This window comes from Corapipo altera, unplaced genomic scaffold (genome assembly GCF_003945725.1).
Source record: "Corapipo altera isolate COAL_440 unplaced genomic scaffold, ASM394572v1 202, whole genome shotgun sequence".
Taxonomy (NCBI): Eukaryota; Metazoa; Chordata; class Aves; order Passeriformes; family Pipridae; genus Corapipo; species Corapipo altera.
In genome coordinates this window covers 1,289,267-1,317,263 of record NW_020884980.1, presented here as the reverse complement: position 1 = coordinate 1,317,263, position 27,997 = coordinate 1,289,267, and the positions used below count along the sequence as shown (strand labels likewise).

General features: G+C 51.9%; 1 protein-coding gene across 5 annotated transcripts; it reads right to left on the bottom strand.

Annotated features, from left to right (window-relative positions):
* Window positions 1-16,276: 16,276 nt before the first annotated feature.
* KCNA2 (potassium voltage-gated channel subfamily A member 2) lies at window positions 16,277-27,665 on the bottom strand. Of its 5 annotated transcripts, none has more exons than XM_027665705.1 (3): window positions 27,649-27,665; window positions 26,252-26,496; window positions 16,277-25,013 (listed from the first exon to the last, which is right to left on the bottom strand). In XM_027665705.1, the coding sequence occupies exon 3, from the start codon at window positions 23,768-23,770 to the stop codon at window positions 22,271-22,273; it is 1,500 nt and encodes a 499-aa protein (XP_027521506.1). In that variant the 5' UTR covers window positions 23,771-25,013; window positions 26,252-26,496; window positions 27,649-27,665; the 3' UTR covers window positions 16,277-22,270. The 5 variants fall into 5 exon arrangements, with proteins under 5 accessions (XP_027521506.1, XP_027521504.1, XP_027521507.1 ...); XM_027665703.1 differs by lacking the exon at window positions 27,649-27,665 and adding an exon at window positions 27,381-27,499; XM_027665706.1 differs by lacking the exons at window positions 26,252-26,496; window positions 27,649-27,665 and adding an exon at window positions 26,017-26,237 and having other exon boundaries at window positions 16,277-23,970; window positions 24,626-25,013.
* Window positions 27,666-27,997: the final 332 nt, after the last annotated feature.

Below are 27,997 nucleotides of genomic sequence, written 5' to 3'. Positions count from 1 at the left end.
GAGCTGCTCACCAGATTATCATTCCTTAGGTGCCCAGCTAACTCACAGCCTTGGGAGGCTCCACATTCTCTGAGAATGCAAATCAGCAGGTTTTCCTGGTGGTTGGGACCAGAAAATCTGGGTGAAAATCTAGGAATTGGATAGGGAATAGGAAGGAAAAGGTGATGGTGCTGGGCATCCTGTTTGAGCCCAGATCCAGGGCTGACTGCAGCCTCCTCCCTTCCCATTCCCCACTGTTTCCCTAAGAGGGTGAAAAGCAGGGATGGAGATGCTGGACCATCCATGAAGATGCAGGATCATCTGTGGAGATGCTGGACCATCACTGGAAGATGTTGGGCCATCACTGAGGGTTGGCCCATCCTCTCTGTCCCACAGATCCCAAGCAGAGACACATTCCTGTAGAATCCAGTAGGGCTCTGCAGCCCAGTCCCCAAGGTACAAATTCCTGGAGATGTGACATGGGAAAAGTCTGGAGGTATCATCCCCATCCCTGTCCTTCTCCATGGTCCTTCCTGGAGGAGCCAGGGGTAGACAAACCTCTGTTTGCACCCCTAGAACAGCGAGACGTCCTGCACCCCTTGGAGAGCTGAACTGGGGGAGCCTCCACATGCAATTCCCAGATGGGAAATAGCTCCCTGGGAAATAATCCTGCTGGGATTAGGGAGAAACACTCCTTTTCATCCTTTCCAACACTAGCTGCCCCATGACAGCCCACGTTCTGACTCAGCCCTGCAACTTGCCACCATCCTCCCAACTCCGGGGGGGCCTCTTGGAAAAAACTGTTAAGCAAAATATTAGAGTTTTTCCCCCAACTGTGATAAATTCCTGAAATCTGGGAAGGCAGAGGTTGGCTTTGGGGGTTCACAGTGGGAGTTCCTCTTGAAATCCCACATCAAACTGGATCTGCCTCTGGTTTGGGCATAGGGACAGAGATAGCCCCTGGCCTGGGCTCCCCCCATCCTCGCTGGAATAAAAGGTCAAAATAAGAACTATATTTCTTGGAGCCAGGAATGACTAATTCTCCTCTGGGAGCACAGAAATAATTACGGGTCTTTCCCAGGGAAGGGAGAGCCCTTAATTATGAAGCTGAGCAAACCCTCGGTGTAACCTTTGGAATTTCTCTCTGATCAACTCCTGGCACCTGATTTCTCCATTCACTAAGTGGGAATGATCCCTCTCTCCCACCTCACTGGCATGACACAGCCCTCACTGGGACACCTCTGTGGGATTAATTCTGCAGAATCATTCCTTTTTTTTTTTGTTATTATGATTGAATAAATTCTTAGGGAAGCCCCAGAGGTGGTACGTGCCCACTCATGCACAAACAGGGAAATTCAGCTTTTTCCATCTACAGAAATCCAGGGAATCCTCTGTTTGCAGGCTAATGGTGCTCACCAGGCATGGAACTGGTGCTGCTCCAGAAGAACCCACAGATTTTGGGATGCAGGCATCCAAATGCTGCCTTTAATTTCCTTTTGGGGATGGGGGGGGGGGGTTCTGCTAGGAAACACTTTCCCAGGAAAAGCTAAAAAATCATCAGTTACAAACCTAATCCCCCAGATCTTTGACTTGTGGCTGTTTTGGGCATTGGAAAACTGAGACATGGAGGGATCATTCTCCCAGGGCAGGTGGGAGCTGAGCCCGGGGCCAAAAGGGGGCAAAAACCCAACTGCATCTGTGGAGTCAAGGGCCCAAATGCCCGTGGAGACACATGTGGGATACACACATGGGGTGTCCCAGCAAGTCCGGCTGGATCCCACGTTTAGGAAGGGAGTTTTTAGGCTGGATAATGGGAAAATGCCTCTTGGAGCTTGGCATGGGTAGAGAGCAGCTGCTCAACCCATGGCAGCCCCGTGGGGCTCAGTCCTGCTCTGTGCTGCACCATGAGCTGCTTCCCGGCTTCCCGCTCCTCCTCGTGCTGCTCCAGGAAGGATCTGCAGCCTCTGCGGGGCTGCGGGAGCTCCGAAACCCCTTTTGAATTCTGCTCTCGCCGGGGATGGCGAGGGAGACAGAGCTGCAAATCCAGCAGGCTCATTCCACGCCTCCCGCCGCCGGCAAGGAACGAGCAACAGCCTGGGAAGCTGGAGGGGAACGGATCCTCCCGCGGCGGGAATCAGAGGAGCCACGGGACAGGGATGTGCTGCGGGAATCACCGCAGCCGAGGGACAGGGATGTGCTGCGGGAATCACCGCAGCCGAGGGACAGGGATGTGCTGCGGGAATCAGGGATGTCTTGCGCGTTCCGAAGCACAGCAGTGACGGCACGGCGAGACGGGCGCTGCCTTCCCTCCCTCTGCCCTGGGAATTTCTGGGATGCGGGGCCAGCAGGAGGCTCCTGGGTTCTTCCCCGTGGCCGTGCTGGTGAGGCTGCTCCAGCCCCGGGGCTATTTCGATGCAAACAAGATACCACTATTTTAAGAACGAGCCCCAATCCCAGGGAGAGGAGACACAGAATTGTGGGTTTTCTTTTCAGACGCGTTTCATCCCCACTCCTCCCCTCCAAAAAAATCTGAATTTTTTGTCACCTGCTCCTCTTTAGATCCAAAATGGTGTTAAATTCCTCTGCAGGCTGGTGGGAGTCAGTCCTGATAGGGAGAAGCTGCCAGGTACAGAAAGGCAAAGAGGATTTTCCAGCCCTATTTTGCAGAAGAGGTTTGAAACACTTCTATCTGCCTCGAGGGTGTGATTGAAGCCCTTGAGTCCCCAGAAAAACTGTCTTCAGGGGCTTATGTTATGCTTTCTGCAAGCATCCCTGAGGAAAACTGCTTGGGAATGAGCAGGAGTATGGAGGGATTTACAGCACATTCCCAAGGACAGCCTCACCTGTGGGAAATGGTCCCTTTCAAGTCACACGAGTGGGTTACAAGACCACCTGGTGCCCAGAGTGGGATATAACCCCTTTGACACCCTCCTTGCTCAGGGACACACGGGCTGAGGGCCAAGCCTGGTGCAGGATTTCCATCCATCCTCGGGGGCTCTGACGTGCTCCAGAACGTCAGTGGGGCCCCCGCCTGTCCTCCCATGCACCACTTGGACATGGAAAGAGGGAATAATCCCTCTGGTATCGGTGCCAGGTTCATCTCCCCGTGCCCAGACTGTGTCCACTGCTTCCCCTGGACAACCCAAGACTCTCCCTCCCTCCCCACATTCCCAGCCCGTCCCTGTCAGAGGAATCCTCCCCGCTGAACACAACAGCCCCTGCCAAGATAAAAGCGAAGCTGTGAATAATTCATGGCTCAATCTTTTTTACCACCGTCTGCTGTAAATATTTAAATAACTCCAAGATGTCTGAGCTGAACTTCGGGAGGATGAACCTCCGGCTCAGGAAGCAGCACCACGGAGAGGGGGAGCTGGGAATGCGGCATAGGGAGGGTGGGAGATGCCACGGGGATGGAAGGAAGCGTTCCTGTCTGCTCTGGGGCAGGGACGAGGGAACCCCAGGGGAAAAACTGATTTATATCTCCATAAGGAACAAATCTACAAGCCTTTCTCCCCTTCCAAAACCAGGGAAGTTCAGAAAGAGATGCATTCCCACTGCAGGATACATGAGAACATGGTTCAACTCTCCTCCCCTCTCCTCCACTCCCTCTGCCTGGCGCAAAACCTCGGTGGAATTTCACTCGAATTTCTGATCACCAAAAAAAATGATCAGCAAATTCTCTTTCCTCTGGTCTGCAGCTCCCTGGGCTCTGATCTCCACCTGGAAAACAGGAAAACAGCATCTGACATTAAACCAGCATGTGACCGTGGGCCATCTCCCAGCTCCTGGTGCAGCATCCAGCCCAGACATGAGGGGGTTATTTACCTAATCCCAATGCTCTGGAACCATCTGGGAGCTCACTGCAGGAATCAGGAAACCCCTCCAGGGACAAACCCCATCCCAGCAGTGGGCTTGTTTTATTTTTATTTGCGGTGTGTGGGAGAACAGCACGTCCCTGAGAAGCTGCTGAGTGGCCACGTGTCTCCTCCTGCCTCAGCATCACTGCGGTGTTTCCCAACCCTTCCCACCGGGAATGGCTTGGAGCAATTACTGCCACCCTGGCTGCAGAAATGGGGCCTTCTGGATCCTTCTGGATGGCCAGCTTGTTCCCCATCTCCATGTCTCCCCAGGGCTCTCTTTCAAGCCCCCTTTGGGAATGTGCTCAGCTGCCGAAAGGAACTCTGGGCATTTTCCTCCTGGAGATTTAAGTGGTTTTCACCAGGACTGGGGGTTTTCCAAATTTGCAAGAATGGTTTTAAATGCACCAAGTTCTCTTCACTCTTCCCTTTCTCCCTGACCAGCATATGAAACATTCTCGTGGTCCTCTTGGTCCTCCTCCTGGCAAGACTCTGGCAAATTCCTTCTTCATCCTCCAGTGAAAAGACCAAAAGACACTGGGCCATGAACAGGGAACAAGGAGCACCCAGCACCAGCACTTCCCACTTGTACCATCCTTGAGATGTACAGCTCCATCAACACAGAGGCTTTGGGGCCATCCTTGGATAAAAACCACGTCCAAGGTACCTCCACAGAGCCTGACTCTGTTATCCTTTTTTAAAAGGCAATTTATGGTCTGGAAACAAGGGGAATGGTTTAGATTGGATATTGGGAAGGAATTCTGCTCAATTCAGGTGGGGAGGCCCTGGCACAGGTTGCCCAGAGGAGCTGTGGCTGCCCCTGGCTGCCCCTGGCTGCCCCTGGCTGCCCCTGGCTGGCCCTGGCCTGGGAGTCTCCAAGGCCAGGCTGGACAGGGCTTGGAGCAACCTGGGAGAGTGGAAGGTGTCCCTGCCCATGGCAGGGGGTGGAACTGGATGAGCTTCAAGGTTCCTTCCAACCCAAACCAGTCTGGGAATCTGTGCAACAGCTTTCCCACCTCTGGAGGCTGTTGGTGAGGTTGGTTGGTTGGTTGTTTTCCCTCTCTGGAATTAGAGTAAATGAAGAATTTGGGACACCAAAACAATTTGCAGTTTGAATATTTGAATATTTGAATGAGTGTTGCTCTTCAGCCAAACATTTAACTCAGTTTTAACCTTTTAAAAAGCCTTTTCTCAACCAAATTAACATTTGAAACAAAAGCGATTTTGTTTTCTCGACGGGATGCTTTGATAACTTCAAACCTTTTTTTCCTCATCTCCATTCCCAAGCCAAGATATTAATCAAAACAATATGTTTCCCACAACTGCAACAACAACAAAAGGCTTTGAGTCAATGAGTCATCATTTTTATGTAAAAAAAAAAAAAAAAGAAACATTTCCCCACTGCTCAGGACTGGCACAAATCTCCCTCTCAACTGTGGGGGGTCCTGGCCAGATGTGGAGGAGTCCTGGGTGGAGGTGCAGGTTCAGGTAGTCTGGGCAGTGTTTCCTCCTTCCTCTGAGGTTGATGGCAAGACCTACAACCTTTGGGACACGGTGGGCTTTCCCAGGTTGACTTATCTCACCCATCCCCAGAGATTTTGGAGCCTCCAAAGAGGAAGGAGAGTGTGCAGATGAACTAAGCACAGAAGTGTTGATCAGCTGGGGATGTTTTCCCAGCTCTTGGTTGTTCTTCCTACCTCAGGGAATGAAAATGGAGGGAAATGCCCATGTACAGGAGAGATTTTACCAGTTTGTATGGATTGAAACACCCCAAAAAAGGATCTCATCCACTTTCAGCCCAGGGATTGCACTGAGTGTGGTGAAGCCCATGTGCAACTCAGATCCCACTCCATGGGACCCTGGGCTCTGAGTGGGCTCAAAATGTCCCCAAAACACAAAAAAAGGGGTTCAAAAACCACTGGGCAGAGGGACATCAGTTGTGGGTCTTTATACCACCTCACAAGAGGTGGGACAGGATGGAGCCCATGAGGTGCTGCTGCCAAGGGGGCCCAGGTGCCTTCAGAAAAACAGAGAAAAAGAAAGAAAAGGGGAAAAAAAAATAAAAAAATCACAGAGCTGAAAGCCCTGGCTGATCAATTTTCCACAGAAGGCTGCTGGAAGGCTGGAGGGTTCACTCTGTACTAAGTGGTTTATAGATTTCCTCTAAATAGGAAGATGCAGCTGCCGGTGAACCACATCACGTGGGTACGAGGCTGGCACAGGGGGGCAGGGGACAGAGTTTGGGATTGCTAGACTGGCCCCTTTCTCCCCCAGAAAGCACATTTAGCAGGGATTATTGGGGGGAGAGACCCTGGGAAATGCTCCTTCCCCCTCGCTGCAGGGGGATTGGGTTTTAAAGCCCCACAGGACACCAAGCCCCTCTTTTTTTTTTTGAGGATTTGTGCTAAAGGAACTTGCCCAAGGCCTTCTAGTGGGGAGAAAAGGGGTGGAACATCCTTTCCTGTGGGGAACAGGGCCAGGCTGAATTTTGGGCATGATCCTGCCTAAATGTACTACCTACTCTGTCCCAGTGGTGATCCCAGAGTGGGCACATCCATCCCACCAACATCTCCTCATCATCCCACTCCAGGGGTCTGAAGAGGGATCCCACAGGTAAAAGGATGAGCAAGGACAAAACCAGTCCTACACCTAAGCCAAGCTGAGATCAAAGGTGAAGCAGAGATGTTTAAACATCATCCCAATTACACTCTGGTACCAGAGTGGAGAAGTTTCCATTTAAGCCAAAAAATGGTCAAGGATGAGAGGCCTGGAGGGCAGGGAAGGGACTGATCAATCCACTCATCATTTATTTACGAAAACGGCAGATGGGAGTGAGAGCTACAGACCTTGCAGGAGGATTTGTGAGGAAAAATGGACAATCAAGGCAATAACTTTGGGATGGACAGTCTTATCTGGAGGGTCAGATCAATAGGGAGAAGAACCACATGACACTTCTTGTCTCTGCCAAGGCCACTGGAAATCTGCCCATCCTTCCCAATGCTTTTAAGAACTAAGAAAGTCACTAAAAAAAGGTGTAGCTTTGCTCCACGGTGGGAACACCACCAGGACAAGCTGAGAAGGACATTCCTCACTCTGGAGAGACCCGGATTCAGCCTGATCTCCCTGCAGATGCCTTACCAGGTCCCTTGCAATGTCTTTTCCTCCTCCTTTGGATGTGGAAATCCTCTTGTAGACAGATCTGGTAGAGGAGACTCATCTACTTGGCCTGGGAATGTGTAGCCATGAGGTAGATCCCATGGGCAGAGCCTTAAGCCAAATATTAAGAGAGCAAGGAACAGGATGCTCTGACAAAAAAATATCTGGTGGTTCCTCCTCAGGAGTCAGCAAGGATACACATCCAAAATATTCACCTCCAGGCAGAGTCTGGGCTCTCCCATGGGACCCTGAGGGTTGAGCCTCCCCATTGCCACGGGATTTGGGCACCTATACCCTCACCTTCCCTTCCCTGCAGCAAAACTTCACCCTCAATGAAGCCAGGGAGGCAGGACCCGGGTCTCAAGGCATTTTAAGGTCCATTAACTGGCAGGGTAAGGCCTGAGCCTCATCAGGCATAAAATCGGAGTAAATCCAGGGACATGTGCAGGGTCAGGGCAACAGAGCAGTGGCAGAGGGTGCTGGGGCTCTGGCAGCTCTGGGAACCAAAGGCAGCCTGAGCTGTGCAGTTGGGGATGAACCAGTTCAGTCACCCAGAAAATCCAGCTCTGAGCCCTGTGGACACTTTCACTGCCATGGGTGGGACCTTGGTGTTCCTCTGGGTTACTCATCAGCATCAGCCACCACTGCTGTGAGCAGGGATGACTCAAGGGTACGAGAAGTTGACTCGTATTTGATGTGGGGAAAGATGGGACCTTTGGGAACACGGAGCCCCTTGACTCATCTCCTCGTCTCTCACACGCGTGGGGACATTCCCAGGAGAACTTCACGGGGTCTCGTTGCCAAAACCACCATCATGGTCAGCAGAGAGAGATTCTCCACATCAACAACCAAGCCCCATTCAGATATCTGCCTTCAGGCAGAGCAATAATGCCTTAAAATTGCCATTTCTCTGCATTCCCAGTGAAAGGATTCAGGGAAATAAGCTCAGCTGGACCACAGATTTTGGTGCAAGAGATGCCACCCAGCAGAGCCACCCTGCTGTCCCCAAAACCCCTCCCCTGTGCCATCACTAAGGCTGTTACGACTCACCCCAGAAAAGGGGGGAGGGGGTAAGTCAGGTTCTTATTAATAAATCCCTTGGAGTGGATTAGAGTGAAATGACACTGAAAAAACAGTGTTTGAAAACATATATATATGTAGGGTTTATTTTAGAACAATTTTGTTTCAAAGGTAAACAGGTATGTTGCCATTTTGGGTGTTATCATCTCTCTCTCTCATCTACAGCAACATGGCATAAAGAGAACCTTTGGGGAAAAGGCATAAGGGAGAGAAAGAAAAGATAGGATAAGGGTAAGGGAGAGTAAGGGAAAGAAAAGTTGAGAGTGGACAGATGTCTATAGTCACCACCCACGGGGTCCAGAGATGACACTTGGGAGTTGCAGCTCCCATGTCTGTGAGTTGAAGTGGTGGCCTTGATCTGTTGGGGCTGGGGGAGGGAAGCCCCCACACTCAAAGGAGTTATGAGTTATTATATCCATGGATGGTGTCCCAGGCCGTGCCTCGAGCCTCCAACTCTGCTGGGCCTGCACAGAGTTCCCGTGAGGGGCCTGGGAAAAGGGTTTTTCCTGCCTTTCAGGATTGGCTTTGATGGGCCATGCCATGAACTTCCAACATCTCAGACAGCCCAGTGAGGAGTTCATGTGGAGGGCCTGGTAAACATGGCTCTTCTCACCTTTTCAGGGCTTAACACCCTCAGCAGCACTGGAGGGGGAGATGGGCCCAGCTGCCCATCAGAGGGATAATGCCAAAGTCTTGAATGCATAAATCATGAACTGTTTCAGTCTCTGACAGTGGCACCCACAGCACTGTGTTGGTTGGACACTCAACCCATCTTTGCTTGGCAAGGGCTTTCCTTGGAAAACCATCCGGCCAAGGCATGAGCAGGCACTGTTCCACCACAGCAGATGGTGGGAGCATGGGCAGCCGGGAAAGCAGATCCCAGCACACCAAAGGCACGAAAAGAGCATCCAGAGGGGTCTTCTCTCTTCCCTCTAGGCATGAAAGGCACCAGCTGAGAGAGCAGAGGGAAACGTTCTTATGACTCTGCTGTGGAAATACAGACCTGGGCCTGGAGCTGGTGGTGGGAAGTGGTTACAGTCATGGGAACCCCACATGGCAGCACTGCTCTGTCTGGGCACACATCAAAGCCATCCCCCCACACAGCCTTTAACAGGCCTTCAGAAGGGTCTTCCAGGCATCCTGGAAATCCAAGTGGCACCTGAAAGTGGAGCGTCTATGGTCCACCTGAGCTTGTTTCCCTGACTCTTTCCACCATAAATGCAGAAAGCCAGGTTCTTTTCAGGCTTCCCTCTTCTTGTCCCGAGGCAAAGGGTTAAATTAAGCCAGATGAATCACGTGGAGGAGTTTCTCTGCTGACAGTAACAGGGTTCCCAACACTGAGGCCAAGTGGAGAGTCCTCCTGGGAACGCCTCCATGACATATCCCCCCAGGGGACCAGCCCAGGGGAGAACCCATCTCCAGAGCTCTTCATTCCCAAAGAGAACCACCACAGTGAAAAAATCCTCTGTTCCTGGCCACAGGGTCAGTCCCTGGGTCAGCACAGGGTGGGAGGGTCATCCCTGCTGGGAGGAGGGCGGGGAGCAGGACAAGGACAGGGATCAATAGGACAGTCACCTCCCTGCACGCCAGCAGCCTCTCAGAGTGCATTTAATCCGCTGAAACACCTTCCCCCCATTTTCTATTTATGGCAAAGAAATGCCTAAACCTTGAGCTTTGTGCTGAGCTGGTGGGTCTGCAGGTGCTGCTCAAGCTCCAGGAGGGAGAGGACAAACTCCTGGAAGCCACATGTCACAGCAGAGCCCAGTGGAGACACCCCCAAGTCCCTGCCAGGGAGAAGCTGCCTGAGCAAACTCTCTCCCTGCCATCCCACTTACCCTGCAAGGCACCAAAGCAATGCCTTGTCATGGCTAAAGGTGCCTTGGCTTCTCTTTTTGGAGCTTTCGGGGGTTGTTTCCTCCCCATGACAACTCCCACCACGGCCACCGTGCCCCCATCCCACCTGGAAACCACTTGAACTAAACTCATGAGTCATATTCCCCTACAGCACCATCCCTGAACTAGGGCATGGAAGGACCTCAGACCAGTGCTTACTGGGATTTAATGGGTGTGTTTGTGTGTCCATGCATAAAGGAGTGTGTCCATGAACATGTCCCATGGATGTGGACCAGTTTGGGGCACCCACCTGTCAACCAATGCAATTTTCCAATGCTGAAGGAGCCAAATGGCAAAGGCAGCCAAAAACCTGAGTCCCCACAGGCAGTGGAGGGGTCCAGGCCAAGGCTGAGCTCACTGCAAATGCCCTCAGGGAATCAGCAGCTCCTCTGCTGCCCCACTCAAACTCAGGCTCCTTCCAGTGCAGGATGAACACCAGCAGCACCCAGGAACATCAGCGTGGGTTTGGAGTGCACCTGAGGCCCCAAAGCTGAGGAACAAAATTGAGCCCATCTGCCCTTGGGCTGGGCTTCTGTTTTCCAAGCAGTATTTCCACCCAGACAGTCCCTCAGTCCAGCTCCCCTCGAGCCTCCCCACCCAGGGATGCTGCAGGCAGCAGGAATGCAAGGAGGGACTTTCCCCGAGGAGGCTGCAAGGATGAAGCTGCTGCTGCTCCAGGGACAGTCACATGTGTCTGGAGCCTGAGCATCCTCCAAGTGATGGTGGAGGACAGCTAATGTTACCTGCTGGCACCCAGCCAAAGTGGGGAGGGAAAGCAGAGGAGGATTTGTGCTGCAGAGCTTTGCCAGGGAGCTCTTCAGTGCCCTTTCTCTCTGTCCTTGCACCTCCTGTGTGGTGCAAACCCCTCCAGGGTGGCACACCAAGTGTCCTCCCTCAGAGACCTCACACCTCTTCCTGCCCTGGGAAGGCTCCTGCTCACATGAATGTTCAAATGATCCAAAGATGGGATTTTAGCATGTCTGCTGCATTCATTGGAGGTGGAATGGGAATGTTGGAGGGGGATGGAAGGGAGTGGCATACTCATGGAAAGGGGTTTTTCAGGACCACAGCCCTCTGTGCAGCACAGGGAGACTTCTAGAAGCTGAAGAGTAACTAAAATGCCATTGGGAGCTGAGCAGAGGACACCCTTGCTCTGCCACCAGTCAAGCTGCAGGAAGAGCTTCTGCATAGACCATTGCCTGTTCTCCTCTGCTGGAATCACTGCAGACAGACCAGACATCTGAATCTTCTCTTTCCTAAAGCACTTTAGAGCTCCTAATGAAAAGCACTGTGTGAGAGCCACGAAATGGCAGCAACAGAATAATAATAGTTACTCTCCATGCCTGCTTCTTGCCAGCCTTACTGGATGCCACAACCTTTTTTTTCTGTGTCTGTCTTCATGAAATTATGCCCTGTTACACCAAATGCTCTGTTGTGGGTTTTTTTCATCTTTAAGGGTTTCAGGGCATTACTGTAACTCAAACCCCTTAAAAACATTTGTGAGTAAAGTGCTTTGGGCTGCCTGGCTGGGAGATGTTATACCAGTGCAGAGCATCCTTCTTTCTGATTTGATGGAGGTCCTTCAGGGTTAAATCCTCTTTCTGCCTTTTAAAGAGTGGAAATAACCAGCATGTGAGTGTCCAAGAGCATGGATCAGACTAGTCTGGAAGTGGAAGAAGTTGCAGCCATCTGTGCTGTTGCTGGAGGGAGGCCAACAGCCCAGGGGGACCTCATCCCCCTCCATCCCTGGGAGGTGCCAGTCTCTCTACAGAGCACATTGAGGCCCAGGTGACCCCAGCAGACCAAACTGCCTGGTTTTAGACATCTGAAGCAGCAAAACCAACTTCCACCCCCGTTCTTTTCCCCTGGGCCTGCCCAGCCCTCCCAGAGGGATAAAACACAAGATTTGGAGCAAAGCAGGGCTTAGGGTGGGTAGAGAGAGGCTGCAGCAAAATGGGAGCCATCACCCATCTTCCCTCCACCCTTTCCACCTTCCCAGCCTGATTTTGGGCTTTCTAGGACCCAACATCAGGGACCTGGGACCAGCCTCCCTCACCTTCCTCTGCAGCAACTGGAGAGGGGTGAGGCCCCTTCCAGATGGGATCCAGCTGCCTGCAAACATTTCCTTGGGGATGAGAGGACTTGGATCTAGAACAGCTGCCCAGATACAAACCTCTGATTGCTGGGACATGATTCACTCAAGCTCTTCCCCGAATCATGCCAGGGATTGGTGGGACCTCACCATGGCCGTGTAATCTGATGGGATCACAGAATGGTTTGGGTTGGAAGGAACTTTAAATATCCTCTTGTTCCCACCCCTCCTGCCATGGGATCTCTGGTGTCCTGCTCAGGGAGGACTTGGGAATTTAGCTGATCCATTCAACTGATTCCTTTGTAAACTCAGACAGAATGGGGCTGTATCTGCTGTTACCTCCTTCTACAACTCAGAAATTTTATTATCCCCAGAGCCAAAGCTGGTAAAGCTGTGAGATAAAAAAGCTATTTCTGCCCAGGATTTCTGCAGCTGCCTCCAAGCATTTGCAGCCACTTTCTAGTTATTAAAGCTCAGCTATGAAGAGCTGTGCTCCTTCAGCAGAGATTTGCCTTTAATTAGCCAAGGATAAAAGGACAGTGGAAGACAACCCCTCTCCTAAGCGGAAAAGGCTCCGCTCTCAAACGCTGCGCCGTCGGCGTTTCTGCGGAGGCAGGGAGCAGGTGCCTGGCAGAAGGGATTTGTTCTGCTTCCTTTCCCCTCCCCAAACCTTAATCCTGGGTACAAAAACGCACCCCCGGGGCCTGATCCTGCCCGGTGCCTGCGGATCTGAGAGGAGGGAGGTGCAGGAGGGAGGTCACGGCAGATGCAGGGGCAGCTGGTGGACTGTGCTGAGCTGATCTCCGTGTGGATGTGAGGAGCAGGATGACCTTGGCATCTCCAGCTCCCCAAACCCCGGTGCTGCTCTTGCCAGGAGCTGGTTTGGGCGGCATTAAAGAAGCAGCAAAACAAACTCAAGAGTTGTCGGCGGCCCTGGGGTTTCTCTGCCAACACGGGGGCTGCAGTTTCTGCCCTTGGGTGCCTGTGAACTCCTCTAAACCAACATCCTCCCAAAAACTCCTTTGAGGAGCATCATGGAATTCTGGTGGATCAACACCCTCAGCTCCTGTGCCCACCCAGGGCGGTGAGAGAGCTCTGCCCCAACAAAAGCAAGCCACAGAGAGCAGGAGGGGGTCACACCTTCTGCTGAGCCCTCGGGAAACTTCCCAGATTCCCCAGACCCAGATTCTCCCACTATTTTTTTAGGATGAAAAGATAAAAAACTGAGGCAGTCTCACTGTGGCTCTTTCCTGGCACAGAGAGGCACAAGGCACTGAGATGTCCAAGCAGGACTTCAGCACTCCAGGATGAGAAAGGTGCCTCCCCTGGGAAATCAGGGTGACATTGGAACAGGGTGACAGGGGCCCAAACATTGGGGTATATCTAAATATTTGGGCAGAGCTGGCTTTAGTCCTTGGATCTTATTTGTCTGCCCTAATGCTCTGTAGATGTGAGGCCTCAGCAGACTCAGTTCTGACTCTGTAAAATTCAGATTCATGTTTAATACACCCAAATATTACTTCATTTGCCTACCCCCCCCCTTTCCCCACCCTGGACACCATTCCAGGGTGCAGAGGAGAGCTCAGCTCCCAGAAATAGGTTTTTCAACAGCCGGCACAAGTGCAAAGGAGGGAGAAGAAGGAGCAAGGAGGAAGTGGAAAGGAGAAAGAGAGATTGGCCTGATTTCCAGAGCTGCAGGATAAATGTGCATCTCGGAGCTGTGTATGCTCCAAAACTTTGCCTAGAGGTTAACTAAAGATAGACTGTGGGGGCCCTGCTTCACACGCCCACCCTTGCAAATTTTGTGTTCCCAGCTGCCCAGTTAAGGCTCTTTGGAATCACCAGCACTGCAGCAGCGATGGTTCAAATCAGCACCAGCTCCCACCCGAGTCCCACCATCCCAGGCACCTACAGAGCATCACCAGGAGACCAGCAGCATCCTGAGCATGGCATCATTTTCCCTTTCCTTCTCTCAACAACCCTCACAGCTCCAGCCCAGGAGGTGCTTTCAGGGTCCGAGTGCCCACTTTGCCAAATGGAAGTGGACTCACTCACAGCTAAAAATTCCTGCTGGTCTCAGGGAAACATGCCCTGGGGTTTGAGCATCCCAAGCTTTCAAGAAGTAGCACAGGTAATGCTTTCTTGGCACTTGAATCCTTTGCCTTTCTCAATGGAAATGAGCAGGATTTGGAGGGATTCAGCCCCTCAGCAGGGAGAGGAGCTTCTGCAAAGGTGTGTGGTGTGGTCTTCCCACCACCGGGAGCATCACTGTGCCACCTTGGAGGTCTCTGACTTGTGAGCTCCAGAGCGGATCCGTGAGGAATTTCATGGGGTTTTGGTTGGTAGAGGTGACACTCAGCAAAGACAGTGGCAGAAAGCAGGTCAGTCAGCACGGGCAAAACCAGCCAGGCTGCGCTGAGTGGGACTGGCCGCCCTCTGCAGCCAGGAGGGCAGGCTGGGAGCCCCCAGTCTGGGGGGGAAAGAGCTGCCCAGGCATGGGGAGGTCTCCCGTTGGATGGGGTGATTCTTCCATCCTCTCCTTATCTCCTTGAAGGGTGTGAAAGCACAAGCAGGTTGGCTGGAGGAGGTGGCAACACCTCGATGACATCTCCCACATCCTCGGAGCGTGGCTGGGATGGTGCCACACGCTGGCATTCCCACAATTTAAAATAATTACCGAGTCTCCCTCACAGCATCCTCCTGCCACAGCTCTGGAGAGCCTGTGCAGAGCAGACGGTTCTGCAAACTACTTGTTCCACTTGGTGTTTAGGTATTTATGGGCCCACAACCAACAGGACACTGAGAAGGGAGGGGTTTGGCATCTGCCAAACCGGCTGGAGCATCTTCTGGGCTTGGAAATGGGGCTGAGAAGCACAAACTGGTCCAGTTTGGGGGCTGCTCCCACTCAGCATTATGGCAAACACAGACATTTTGTTCGGGGTGCATTGCCCATAAATGCTTCTGTTAATTTTTTTGCACTTTGATGGTTTTCTGTACTTAAATGTTTGTAACTGGCTGCTCTTAAACACTTTCTCTCCCCCCAGCAACATCCATCCATGGGTTCAGCCACCCCTTTATGCATTTTCATTGTCCTAACATTAAGATTTGCGATTTGCTGGGTCCTTGGAGGCAGCTTAGGAAGTTGTTAAGGACGGGGAAACTGAGCCTGGAATGGGACATGACATCCCTGGGTCACACAGTGGCCACACTGGCACAAGTGACACTTGAACCCAAGACTCTGAGCCCCATACCAGGGGCTTCTCCATGACCAGTATGAGGGGATTTGGGGTAGGTTGAGATGGAGGTTTAGCACTAACCCTTGGTTTACCACCTCCCAGAGCCGAGCAGGACCAACCCATCCATGAGAGATGGAGATCTCTTTGGTCCCTTGTGTTTCATCTCCATCCCATGAACACAGGTAGAGGAGTTACCTCGGCTCTACCCTGTAAGAAAGGAAACCCAGAGCAGCCATGCTGCCTGTGAAAGCCACCAAGCAAATGGATAAACCCCAAAACATGAGCACCAAGGGCCCCCAAAGCCTCCCCTGCCCTTTGCTGCCCCAAGACACTCATAGCAGAGGAAAAAACAGCAAGAGAAAATATTGTTACAGCTGTTCCCTGGGGATGGACAAACAAACCATTCCTCTGCAAGATTCCATTTCTCCCTAGGAGACATCTCCAAGGATACAAGGCCTGTAACCCTACAGAGGATATGCTACCAGCACCATCCCTGCCTGTTTGCTTCTCCCTCTTCCAAGAGGAATCATCAGGTTAAAAAACACCCTTTGGGTGCCCACAGAGTTTCCAAGAGCAGGTTTATCCCCCAGCAGCAGCCACTCTCCATTACCTTCATGGACATGGCTGATATCCAAGCTGGAGGAGTGGAGAACGGTGGGGAACGCGGGTTTGACCCCGCTTCCAGCCCCTTCCTCTGGAGCTGGAATCTTTTTTGGAGCAAATCCCGTGGGAATGCCATACACACCATGCAGCGTGTCCATAATCCTGGTGTCTATCACCAAGATCTATCAGCTCTTCCCTCAGCATCTCCCCCTCCACCAGCCCCTGCAAACTGGCTGATGTTGGAGCACAAACTGATTTTTCCACGGCTCAGACTGATTATTTCTCTTCTCACAGAAGGTTTTAGTTGCAGATAAAAACACATCAAAAATACAACCACTCGTCTTTTCCTCCCCCTCCCTCCACAGAGCCGATATCAAAACTCCTCAATAATATACATATTTATTTTCTCTTAATTAGTGCCAATATTTACAAAAATCGTGATACTTTGTGAAGAATAAATTATATACACTCATGATAAACCAGACAGCAAATGCTCATTTGGGATATGTATGTACACAGATCTATATACCTATATACAACGGGCAGCCTTATTGACTCGGGGGCCCCTCACCCCTTTCCACCCAACCCCCCAGACACCCCCCACAGTCAATAAGAGCAGGAACGTCTATAAACACTGTGCAATTCAGGTACAGCTGGTGTCTAAATTTTTTGTCTAGCAAACGCATGGTTAAATGACTTGAAATTCCTACCAGTTTATAGGCCTCTCTCCATTCCTGGTCCCATTTCTCCCGTAACCATGGAAACAAAAGGTTCAGCTCCAGCATCCTTAGGATGAGTCCTTCTTGGATTTCCTCTTCCTATTGATTCGCTCAAATTAGGCACCACATGCAGGGTTGATCCAACACCCATTTTTTCCCCTTGCTGTTTGGGGATGACATTGGAGGACAAGAGCGTAGTCTCAAGCAATGAGGGAGTGAGAGCAAACTGATAATTACAGTCTTATAGGCAGCAGAAGACATTAAAAAATAATAATAATAATCAAAAAACCCCCAAGCCCCAAAAGACCAATCCCAAGCTTGGGACAGCCAGGCAGGGCTGGGGAGGGGACGTAGTACCTTGTGTGTGGACCTTGTGTGCTTATACAATGTCCAGCAGCTCCTACAAGCCAAACCACCCCCTCTCCGGAGGAAAAAACATGGATATGGAATTTCTCTCTCGTCGCGCACAACTGGGCTGGGAGATCTTGTCCCTGGGTATAAATCAGTGCTGTGCTCCCAGGGAGGATTCACATCACTGCAGGCTGGTCCCTCTCCCCTCGAATGGGATGTGGCAGGATCGGAGCGCTCCGTTCTGAGCAGGGGGATGAAACTGGGGCAGTAACATCACAGGGACACTGAGGCCATGGGCTGGGGAAGGGCAGGGCTCTGGGCAGAGGCTGGACCCTGGGGGAGACCCTTGTCCCCCTTTGGGCCTCCTGGCATTGGCAGCAGCTGGTGCCCAACAGGAGCAACCAACGGATGTGACAGATGTGGAGAAGGTCAGATGCTGCCAGGGGTGCAAAGAGAGAGCCATAGCCTTATTTTAGGTGCACAGCAAAATGGTTTGGGGCTGAATCCTTCCTTCTCAGCCCTTTTTACCCTGGCAGCACACTGACCAGCTCCCATGGATGACTACCATGGAAAACTACCATGGATAACCACCATGGATAACCACCATGGATAACTATCACAGATAAAACTACACCCATGGGTGTAGACCTTGAGAGAAGGTTTCAGGGTCAGGTTGGACGGGGCTTGGAGCAACCTGGTCTAGTAGAAGGTGTCCCTGCCTGTGGCAGGGAGTGGGTTTTAAGGTCCCTTCTAACCAAACCCTTCCATAATTCCATGATAAACCTACCCTGGCTCCAAATAGGAGCTGCCACACTGGGACCAAAAGTTGCCATAGTTCAAGGGACTTAAATCCACCCATTAAAAAAAATAACCTCAAAGCCCCACCTGGTGCAGCACAGCACTTGCATCACCACCAAATCCCTTCAACTTCTCCTTGGCTTTCCCTGCACAGTCACAGAAACGGTCATGATGGGCCCAAGATGGGGATTCAGGATCAGGAGCAGAGACTGCTGGTTTGCAGAGGGTTGCAAGGAGATGAATGTCCCCAACCCCTTGGGAAACTCCTGCTTCCAAAGCCAAATCCAGCTCTCCTTCACTTGGACCCATCCCCAAGTGTTTCGCAAGCTCTGGAAAAGCTACGAGATTTTGGCAGCGATTTCAAGGGCTGACCCAGGAATTATCTGATAACAAAGCAAGGCCCTTCCTGAAATATCTCCTCCTCCTCTGTCTTTTTCTCTCCTTCTGTGTATTTATGCACAAATATGCCCATATTTATACACCCACGTGCCACACTCTCATCACGCCAATCTAGAGATCCTCTTCTTCTTATAGCTCACCATTCAGATCTGGAGGACTTAGACACAAAATTTCTCTGCAGAGATTAATTTTTCCAATTAGACACAGTGCCCCACGCAGATAATTTCTTCCTAATCACATGGTAGTATCCAGCTGGTATTTGAGCCTCACCCATTGCTCTTAGCAGAGATTTTGGAAGATATTAAAGGGTTGATGGGTTGCTGGAAGGCTTGGGCATGACGTTGGGTGTAGAAGACAACCCCCATTGTAATCCCAGTTTTCCATCTCTCCAAAACTGTGGCACAAAGGATAATCTAAAAGAGGCATGCTCTCTCCTCCAGGAGCACCTCCACAGACCAGAGAGCTCCAGTCCTCCATCCCAACCCTGCAGAGAGGCAAATTTCTCCTCAGGAGGAGGAAAGGAACCAGACCACCTCCATTAAGAGACCTCATGCAATCAAACATGGATGGTGGGACACCCCCCCTTCCCCGGTCCCTAATTCAGCATCCCCAGTCTGAGCCATTTTGAAGCTCATTTTTGCACCCTTTCAGAGTCAAGAGGAGGTTGGGATGCTCAGCATCTCCACAGAAACAGGCCCAGAGCCTCTGAAACCAAATTCCTTGAGAAAAAAAAAATAAGAAAAGGAAAAAATATCACATTCTCCTCCTGAAAAACTGGTTCAAGATCACATCAGTGAGTCAGAAGCAAAGCTAGAAATAGCACTAGAGCTCCGACCTGCAGGCACAAATCCCATTAAAAGCTATAGGAGAACCATTTCTGTGTGCAAGGGAGAAATCTGGACCCCTCTGCTTCGTGCAGACGGACAGATCCCTTCCAGCCACGGCCCCCCCCGAACCTTTCCCACCCTGAACAAACATCTGAGCACTGATCTGGTTGTTTGCCCTGTTTCCCAAACAACTGCAGAACAGAGCCAATCCCCCACCAGGGCTTGTTTTCCCCAGGAACATCTGCTGGGGTCAGTGCAAGAGGTGCAGGATCTGTCCTGAGGAAGGACTGGCTGTGCTGGCCCTGCCGTGGGGACAGATGTCAGCACACATTGGTGACAACAGGAGAGTGGCCTCTTGCTCTTTGGCCCCATTTTTCACTGGAATGCACCTCTGGGGCTTCCAAAGGCAGCTGGGACCCCCAGTTTGGTGAGAAGGTTTGGATGTGACTGATCCTGCTCATGGATCCACTCTCCCCTCCTGCCTGGCCTTGGAAAGCCCAGGAGAACACTATTCCCAAAACACCACCTACCCAAAGGAAAATACAACCTTCTTCCTCACCAAACCACAGTGACACTCGTGCTCCCAACGTGCACCCAGGGCTTTGGCCAACCATCCCAAACCATCCCAAGCTCACAACCAGGCACTTTGCCAAGTCCCACCAACTGACAGAATCCCAAAAAACATGCAGCAAGACCAGGAATGGGATCACCAGGTGTGGAGGGACCCAGAGGTGGGTGAGCAGCATCCCAGCACATCCAGCAGCTTCCCTATGCAAGCTCACGTCTCCATGGACCCACCAGGAGCCGGATCAATGGAAGTTGGCTGACTGCCCCAGGAATTGTGCCCAAGCTGGCGACTCCTGCCAGCCCTGCCCCATCCAACATGATGAGCTTCAGGAGTCAAAATTTATTGCTTGTGATTGTGTTGATTTTTTTTTGGGGGGGAGGGGGGTGCGTGGGTTTCAGAAGCTCCCGTTCCCAAGCTGCTGCAGGAAAGTGGGAGCAGAAGGCTCCCAATATAATGAGATTAAAGAGGGGCCGGGTGCCCCACGGTGCTGAGCACACTGAGCCCCAACCCCTGGATGCTGCTGGTCCTTTGCCCCAAGCAGAAGGCAGGACTCTCATGGTATTAATTATAGCCAGGCTGGAATCAATCAACCAACCAATCCAACAAAACTGAGGAGTGTTTCCACCTGGCTGAAGGAAGCCACATCAGCACGAGATCTGGCCCCAGAGCATCCTTTGGAACCATTGCTGTAGAATATGTTAGCACCGGTTGGTTTATTGTTATTTAGTAGAGTTTTCCTCTCTGAGCTCAGGAAGGGTCTCTGACCTCCCCCATATGCTCTGTCAGAGATTCCTTCCTTGTGCCCACACTTCATGCAGTGGTACAGCACTGACTGTGCCCCAATTCAGCCCAAATTCACCCCAACTGAACCTTGTTCCACAGCCCAGGGAGGCTTTGATTGACCACGACCTTGACAGAGATTTTCATCCCTCTCCCCTGACCTATGAGAGGAACAGGACACCTGCCCCTGGGGATTGTCAGCAATGAGGGAGACACAAGGAAACCCAGATGGCAATGGGGAAAGCAGACGAGATCCCCCTGGATCAACAGCTCCCATCCCCAAATACCAGCAGGGATGAAGAAGCAGAGACAAACTCAGGCTCTCTGCACCCCAACTCACTGCTCTAAAAACCTTGGAAGAAGGCAAAGCAAAGGCTCAGAGGCACCAGCTCAGATTCAGCCCAGCTCCAGTACATGCCCTCTCCATCATAAAGAAATAAACCCCCAGCCCTAGGGCTCTGTGTGGTTGAAAAAGAGTTTTCCAACCCAAAACATGCCCTGCCCTGGTGATCCCGTGGGCTCCACGGGGTAGGTCATCCTGCTCCAACCCATGTCGCACCATCCCAGCACCCCTAAATCAGGAAATCCCCAATGCCCCAAGAGCTCTGTCTGCTGAGGATTCGGCCCTGTAGTCGCTCTCTAAATATCTACATACACACACACAAGAATTATACAGGAACGGCTGAAAACTGCTGAACAAACAAGCCAAGAGAGCAATTCCACCTGCTCCTCGTGCCCTCTCTGATCTGCTGTGGTTTCTGCTCCTGACACCAAGATTAATGACTAATTACTCGCCCCATAATGAGTGCAGGTGTTTAACTTTCAGCTCACCTTCCGTTGCACTAGTTGGCTCTTGGGTCTGAATGCTCAGACACTCAGGCTTTGCCTTGTTATCTATCCAACTGTTGTCAGCACATGCCTTCTCCATCCTGTTTTTAACTACAGTTGGGATTTTTGAACTCCCATGAATCTCCTTTGAGCCACCGGAGAATCTATAAACACTATAAACATGAATATCGTATAGTCTACTAAGAAAATATATATTTGTGTGTGTATTAAATATTCAGATTCATGCAACAAATATCCATGCAGCTGTACTGTATTACTGGTTAAATTTCACTGCAGTATAAATATATTATAGGCCACAGCATAGTTGCTCCAGTTTTATATATAGATGTAAAAAAAGATGCTTTTTCCAACTCATTTTCAATATATTAGTGGAGATGTCTTTGGTGAGCCTGGAAATATTAGGGATGGAAGTGTTATCTGAAGAAATACTAAAATCCAAGCGCTTGATTTATTTACCCGGCCCTCCCGATGCCTGGCATAGAAAATTTAAGACTTAATAAATAATGTGCTGTCACACTAATTATCCCTCCCCTGGGCCTCACACTGGCACACTGCAGTGGCTGAAACTATTGCAGCATGCAGCATTTTCAGTTATGAAACACGAGCCTGGGCGACGCGTCCGGGCTTGGCATTCCCAGGGTGGAAACCTGAGCCTTCCAGCAATCCGGACACTCGCCCGCATCGTCCCTTCATTAAGTTCTGCCTGACCTTTCCCAGCCCTTCCCTGGAAGGTGGTTGTCACCCAGGACAGGGATCTGGCACAGCCTGGAACTGCCCCTCGTACCCCATCCTGCTGCTTGAAATACCTCCCATATCTTCGGAAACCCACAAGCCCAGGATGGGAGAAGGGCAACAGAATGGTTTGGGTTTAGTTTGTCGGTTTGTTTGGTTTTGTTTTTTTTTTTGCACAGACGCTTATTCAGTGTGGAAATAGAAGGTTAAAAGTAACTTACACAGCTATTGCTTCCCATGCAGAACCAAATATACACCGTAGAAAATACTGTGTTGACTACAATGCAGAGCAGCACTCAATATCTGCAATTGTTCCACTTCAGCTTTAAATACATGACTAGATTTTAGCTACTAGACATCGGTTAGCATTTTGGTGATATTCACATAGTTTGTGTTAGCTAGGGTGCAATTGGCTGTCTTCAAGTTCTCCTCCCTAAAATCCTCATTGCTATTGTTTACGCCTTCCTGAATCTCCATATAATCAGACTTACTAATAGTAGAGGCACTTCTGCTTTTCTTTAGGTCAGGGGAAGAGGGGATCTTTGGGCAGCTGGTTACTTGCAGATATTGAGCCTGCTCCTCTCCCTCTGTCTCCCGGTGGTAGAAGTAGTTGAAGTTGGACACTATGACGGGCACTGGTAAGGCAATCGTTAATACGCCAGCAATGGCACACAAGGAACCCACTATTTTCCCCCCGATGGTTGTGGGGACCATGTCTCCGTAGCCAACAGTCGTCATGGAAACCACAGCCCACCAGAAGGCGTCGGGGATGCTCGGGAACTGGGACTCACTCTCATCGGCCTCGGCAAAGTAAACGGCGCTGGAGAAGAGGATGACGCCGATGAAGAGGAAAAATATCAACAGGCCCAGCTCCCGCATGCTGGCCTTGAGAGTCTGCCCCAGGATCTGCAGCCCCTTGGAGTGCCGGGAGAGCTTGAAGATCCTGAAGACCCGCACCAAGCGGATGACTCGGAGGATGGCCAAGGACATGGCTTGCTGGCCTTGCTGGCCATCCTCTGGCTTCTCGGCCAGCTCTGTCCCTAAGGTGATGAAATAGGGAATGATGGCTACGATGTCAATAATGTTCATGATGTTGGTAAAAAATCCAGCCTTGCTGGGGCAGGCGAAAAACCTCACCAGGAACTCGAAGGAGAACCAGATGATGCAAAGTGTCTCCACGATGAAGAAGGGGTCTGTGAAGGAGGTGGACTGCTGGTACCCCATGCTGCTGTTGGAATAGGGGAGGTGGCTCAGCCCGCTGCCATGCATGTCTTCGTTCTCATCCCGAAAAATGGGCAATGTTTCCAAGCAAAAGCTGACGATGGAGATTAAAATCACCATGACGGAGACAATAGCTATAATCCTGGCAGGGCCTGAGCTCTCGGGGTACTCAAAGAGCAGCCACACCTGTCTCTGAAACTCGTTCTCAGGCAATGGCCTCTCCTCTTCTTTGATGTAGCCCTCATCCTCTCGAAACATCTCCATTGCCTCTTCCCCCAGTTCGTAGAATCGAATCTCTTCCGAGAAGATGTCCAAGGGCACATTAACTGGCCTCCTCAACCTCCCACCAGACTGGTAATAGTACAAAATCGCATCGAAGCTGGGTCTGTTCCGGTCAAAGAAATACTCGTTCCGCAGAGGGTCGAAATACCTCATCCTCTTTTTAGGATCCCCTAATAAGGTCTCTGGGAACTGGGCGAGTGTCTTGAGCTGCGTCTCGAAGCGCAGCCCCGAGATGTTGATGACCACCCTCTCGCAGCACTCATGGTCGGTCTCAGGGTTATACGTGTCCTGCGGGTGACCGGGAAGAGCTGCAGCTTCATCTGCAGGATCTCCAGTAGCAACTGTCATATTGGGGTTTCAAAGAAATCCTTATGCTAAACTCTTCCCAGGACCCAGTGGTGGGATCAGGTTCAGGGCAGGGCTACTATCCTGCAGAAGGACAGGTACGTAGGGTTGAAAGAGTCTCATGAAAAGGCAAAGGGATGAGATAAAAAAAAAAGAGGAAATAAAAAATTAAAAAAAAAAAAAAGGGAGAAAGAAAATCACCCCTGCTGAGAAAGAGAGAGATGGAATAAAGTCGGGGGGAGGAGAGCAGATCCCTTCACTAGCATGTCTATGCCCTTTCTTGTGGGCTTAATTTGCCTTCTATGACACAGAGTTCAACAACTCCCATCTAAACCCATTAGGTGGAACAGAGAAAACACCTGAGGAACCATCACCTGTTCAAAACCAGCACAGAAAAACTGGCACTGGCAAAGCAGGGCTCTTTTTTTCTTGACTAAAAATCAAAATTCCAATTAAAAAAAAAAAAAAAAAAAAGAAAGAGGGGGAAGGGAAGAGAAAGGAAGGGAGAAAAATAACCCCATCCAGCCCTAAAGTGGTAAGGGGACCCCAGGGGGTGCCAGGCTCAGCTCACTCCCAGTCATGCAGTGAAGGGTTAATTAACATTTAACCGTGCGATCTCAGGCAATCGACCCTCTAGAAAAACTCGAACTCGGCTTTTAACACCTTCCCAATCCTCTTGCCCTAGCCACGAAGCAGCGGCTCGGCGACATGCTGCCCTCCCTGCCTGCAGCCGAGCTCTGGAATGCGGAGCCAGCGATTCCCCATGGACCACCGCAGTCCCCCTCCTCGGCCGCTGGTGTCCCGGCTCCTGTCATCCTTTGCAAACCACCATGGCACACAGAAAACAAATCACATTACCTGGAGAAGCCAAATCTTAGTCTCTTAGTAACACCGATTATCTGACCCCGGGGAAATCCTAGAGAGAAATACAGGCTTCCAAGATCCCCATAATTTCCTCTCTCTTCAAAGTTAAAAATAATGGTGAGTCATCGTAGAAAAAGGAAGAAGGGACATAAGAGGGGTTAAATTCCCAGATGGTGGAAGTCAGGTCTTGTAATGGTTTGGACTGGAGAGAGAGAGAAAAGAGAGACAGAGAGACAGAGAGACAGAGTCTTCCCGGGAGCTGTTGCAGATATGCACTTCAGGGCAGATGAGCGTCTGTCTGATGCCTTTGGTACGACGGTGAAAAGCTGCTAAGCTCAGCAAAACCCGATGTCTCCAGTGTCCTCGGGAGGTGTGGCATCGCCTGGAAAAAACACCGAGAAGGTAACAAGCTGCTGGAGGTCCCAGAGGAGCATCTGCAAAGCCGCGGCTCCTGCGGGCACCCCCTTTTTTCCTCCCCGCGAGCTGTTTGCCCGCCGCTCGCCCGCCCCGCACTGCAACGCGAGCCGAGGGCGAGAGCGCGCTAGAGCCAGGGCGGAAAAAGCCAGAGCCCAAAAAGCCAGAGCTCCATCTCCCTGCGCTCCGCTCGCCACCGCGGGGCCGCTGCCCGGGGGAGCCGGTGCCAGGCGCAGGAGGGGGGGGGAACGACGCAGCCCCCCCGCCGCTGAGGCTCTGCAAAGCCACGGAGGGTCCTCACCACCGCCAAGCCCACCGGGCACGGCACCCACCGGGGACAGAACCCACCGGGCACAGCCCCACTGGGCACAGCACCCACCGGGCACGGCACCCACCGGGCACAGCACCCATCGGGCACAGCACCCACTGGGCACAGCACCCACTGGGCACAGCACCCACTGGGCACAGCACCCACCGGGTATGACACCCACCGGGCACAGCACCCACCGGGCACAGCACCCACCGGGCACAGCACCACTGGGCACAGAACCCACTGGGCACAGCACCCACCGGGCACAGCACCCACCGGGCACAGAACCCACCGGGCACAAAACCCACCGGGCACAGCACCCACCGGGGACAGAACCCACCGGGCACGGCACCCACCGGGCACAGAACCCACTGGGCACAGCACCCACCGGGCACAGCACCCACCGGGCACAGCACCCACCGGGCACAGCACCCACCGGGCACGGCACTCAGGGCGCTGCGTCGCGTCCCCTGGTAATTCAGAAGGCTCCGGTTTCATCCACCAGATCGAACCCCCCCAGCGGTCCCCGTGTGTCCCCCTTCAAGGCCCCCTGCCCCCCGCTGGCAGCTCCGAGGACCCGCATTGTAGGCCCCGACCCACGCGACCTCCATCCACCCTCCCCGTCCTCCCGAAAGCCAACGCTCCCCCCCGGCCGACCCACCCCCGTGGGAATTCGACTCCGCTGGGTGAAATTTCTCCTGGGGATGCTGAGGCTCGTGTCCCCGGTGGGTGCCGGATCCTCACATCCCTGCTCCCGGCGAGTGCTCCTCTGGATCATCCTGCATTGCCTCGCGCCACGGAGATGCTCAACCCGGGGAGGCACAACAAACCTCTCATTTTTGCTTCCTTTTTTTTTTTTTTCCTCCCCTCCCAAATGAAATAAAAACCCCTCTAACCTCCCTTCTTCAGCTCCAACTCGACTTGTCTACTTTGAGCCAGGATTACAGAAATGGGTAGGGGAGGCAGGTGGAAAACAACCCCTCGGTGCCAATCTCCTCGGCGAAGATTTCAGCCGTGTCCAGGCCATTTATGCCTGTTGGTTCCTCTCTTCATCCCCTGAGGTGCAGATATTGCCGCAGATCCCTCTTTTCTTGGAAATTTCCCTTTTCCGTGCAACCCTCCTCTCCCTTCTCCTTATGCACTAGAAAAAATAGTACAACCCTGACGAGGCTTGCAGCATTCAACCGCTTCTCTTAACCCTTTTCTGCCAGGCCCAGAGGAGGGGAGGTCACATTTGTCCCAGTTTTTCTCCTTTTCCTGCATCTGCCTCCCCACCACTCGCTCCCCAGTGACTCACTCAGGAGTTTAGCTAGATTTGACCTTCCCTGGCTCCTCCAAGCATCATACCAGAACACCACAAACACCATCTTTCTGCTCCTGCAGGAAAGGTCTGGCAGCCACAAATGCCCATGTCACCAAAAAATCAACCAACCTTCAAGATTTTATTTCTTTTTCTAATAAACACGCAGGTTTTTCTCCTGTCCGTAAATTCTCTCCTCCCCCTCCTCCCTCCCCAAAACACCTCGAATTTGTTTAACAGCACAGAAATTTCCTTTTTTTTCTTATTTTAACAGGTTGATTTTATTTGTCGTAGGCTCTGGGTTTCTTTCTCTGACTCCAAGCAGTGATGTTCGGTGGAGAGGGTTACGACATCATCCGAGTTGACATCACCTATCCCAGCACTCAGTTTCTCCTACTTTCTCCCCATCACCTGCCTTCCTGGCAAATAACCTTTGGTCCCCCCCGAGCATTTTTAGGGTTAATTCATGCAAATTTGGGGGGGGGGGGGGAATGGAGGTGGTGAAGATTTGCCCAAAGCCCCGGAGTTCTCTCCCTGCCCGCAGTGCAGGCAGGAGCCATGGCTGCGTCTCCGAGGGGTGAGATTTGGGGTCGTGTTTGCGTCTAAATCAAAAGTCCCTCCTTTTGCACCCTTCCTGGCCAGGATTATTTAAGCAGGGGAGCAGCGGGAAGAGGGGAAGGATGCAGGGATGGGGGGGGGGGGGAGAGAAAAAGGCACCAACTTACACTCGGTTCTGCAGTCAGGCATGCAGCGAATGCACAAGCAGCTGCTCCGCGCCGCTGCCGGCACCTCTCACCCCCGGCCCCCCAAACTCTACCCCGGACTCAACCTCCAAAGCCAGCAAAGCTTCACTATGAATATTCATAAGATTAATACGAGCGTCTCCCCCCCTACCCACTTCCCCCCCACCCCGCACCCCTCCTCCCAAGCAAGAGACCTAGATTTCAACCACTGGGAAATAATCATATCCCTGGATACATGATGCTGCTTTACCATGCGGCTCCAATCCATACCATAGCCTTGGTAATAGCCTGGATCTGCTGTGGGAGAACGGGGGGGGGGATGGAGAAGCAGCAGCTCCCTGCAGCTCTGGGGAAGGAGATGGGGCAGGACCGGACTCTCTGCTTTGCCCTTGGCTGGGGTGGGGAACGTGAAAAGCAATTATTTTGTATCACTTTGCCTTTACTGAGGTCCCTTCGCGGGGAGGCTTCTCCCACCCCAAAGGAAGGATGTGGCCAAGCTCCTACAAGCATATAAAACCTATGGATCAACCCCTGCCTTTAGGCACAAGGGGGATGCATCTGCTTGGACCACTCTGCCATCCCCTCGTGGTCCCACAAAA

Coding starts and splice junctions, on each gene's coding strand:
- KCNA2 (XM_027665705.1), bottom strand. CDS start 23,770: ATGACAGTTGCTACTGGAGATCCTGCAGATGAAGCTGCAGCTCTTCCC.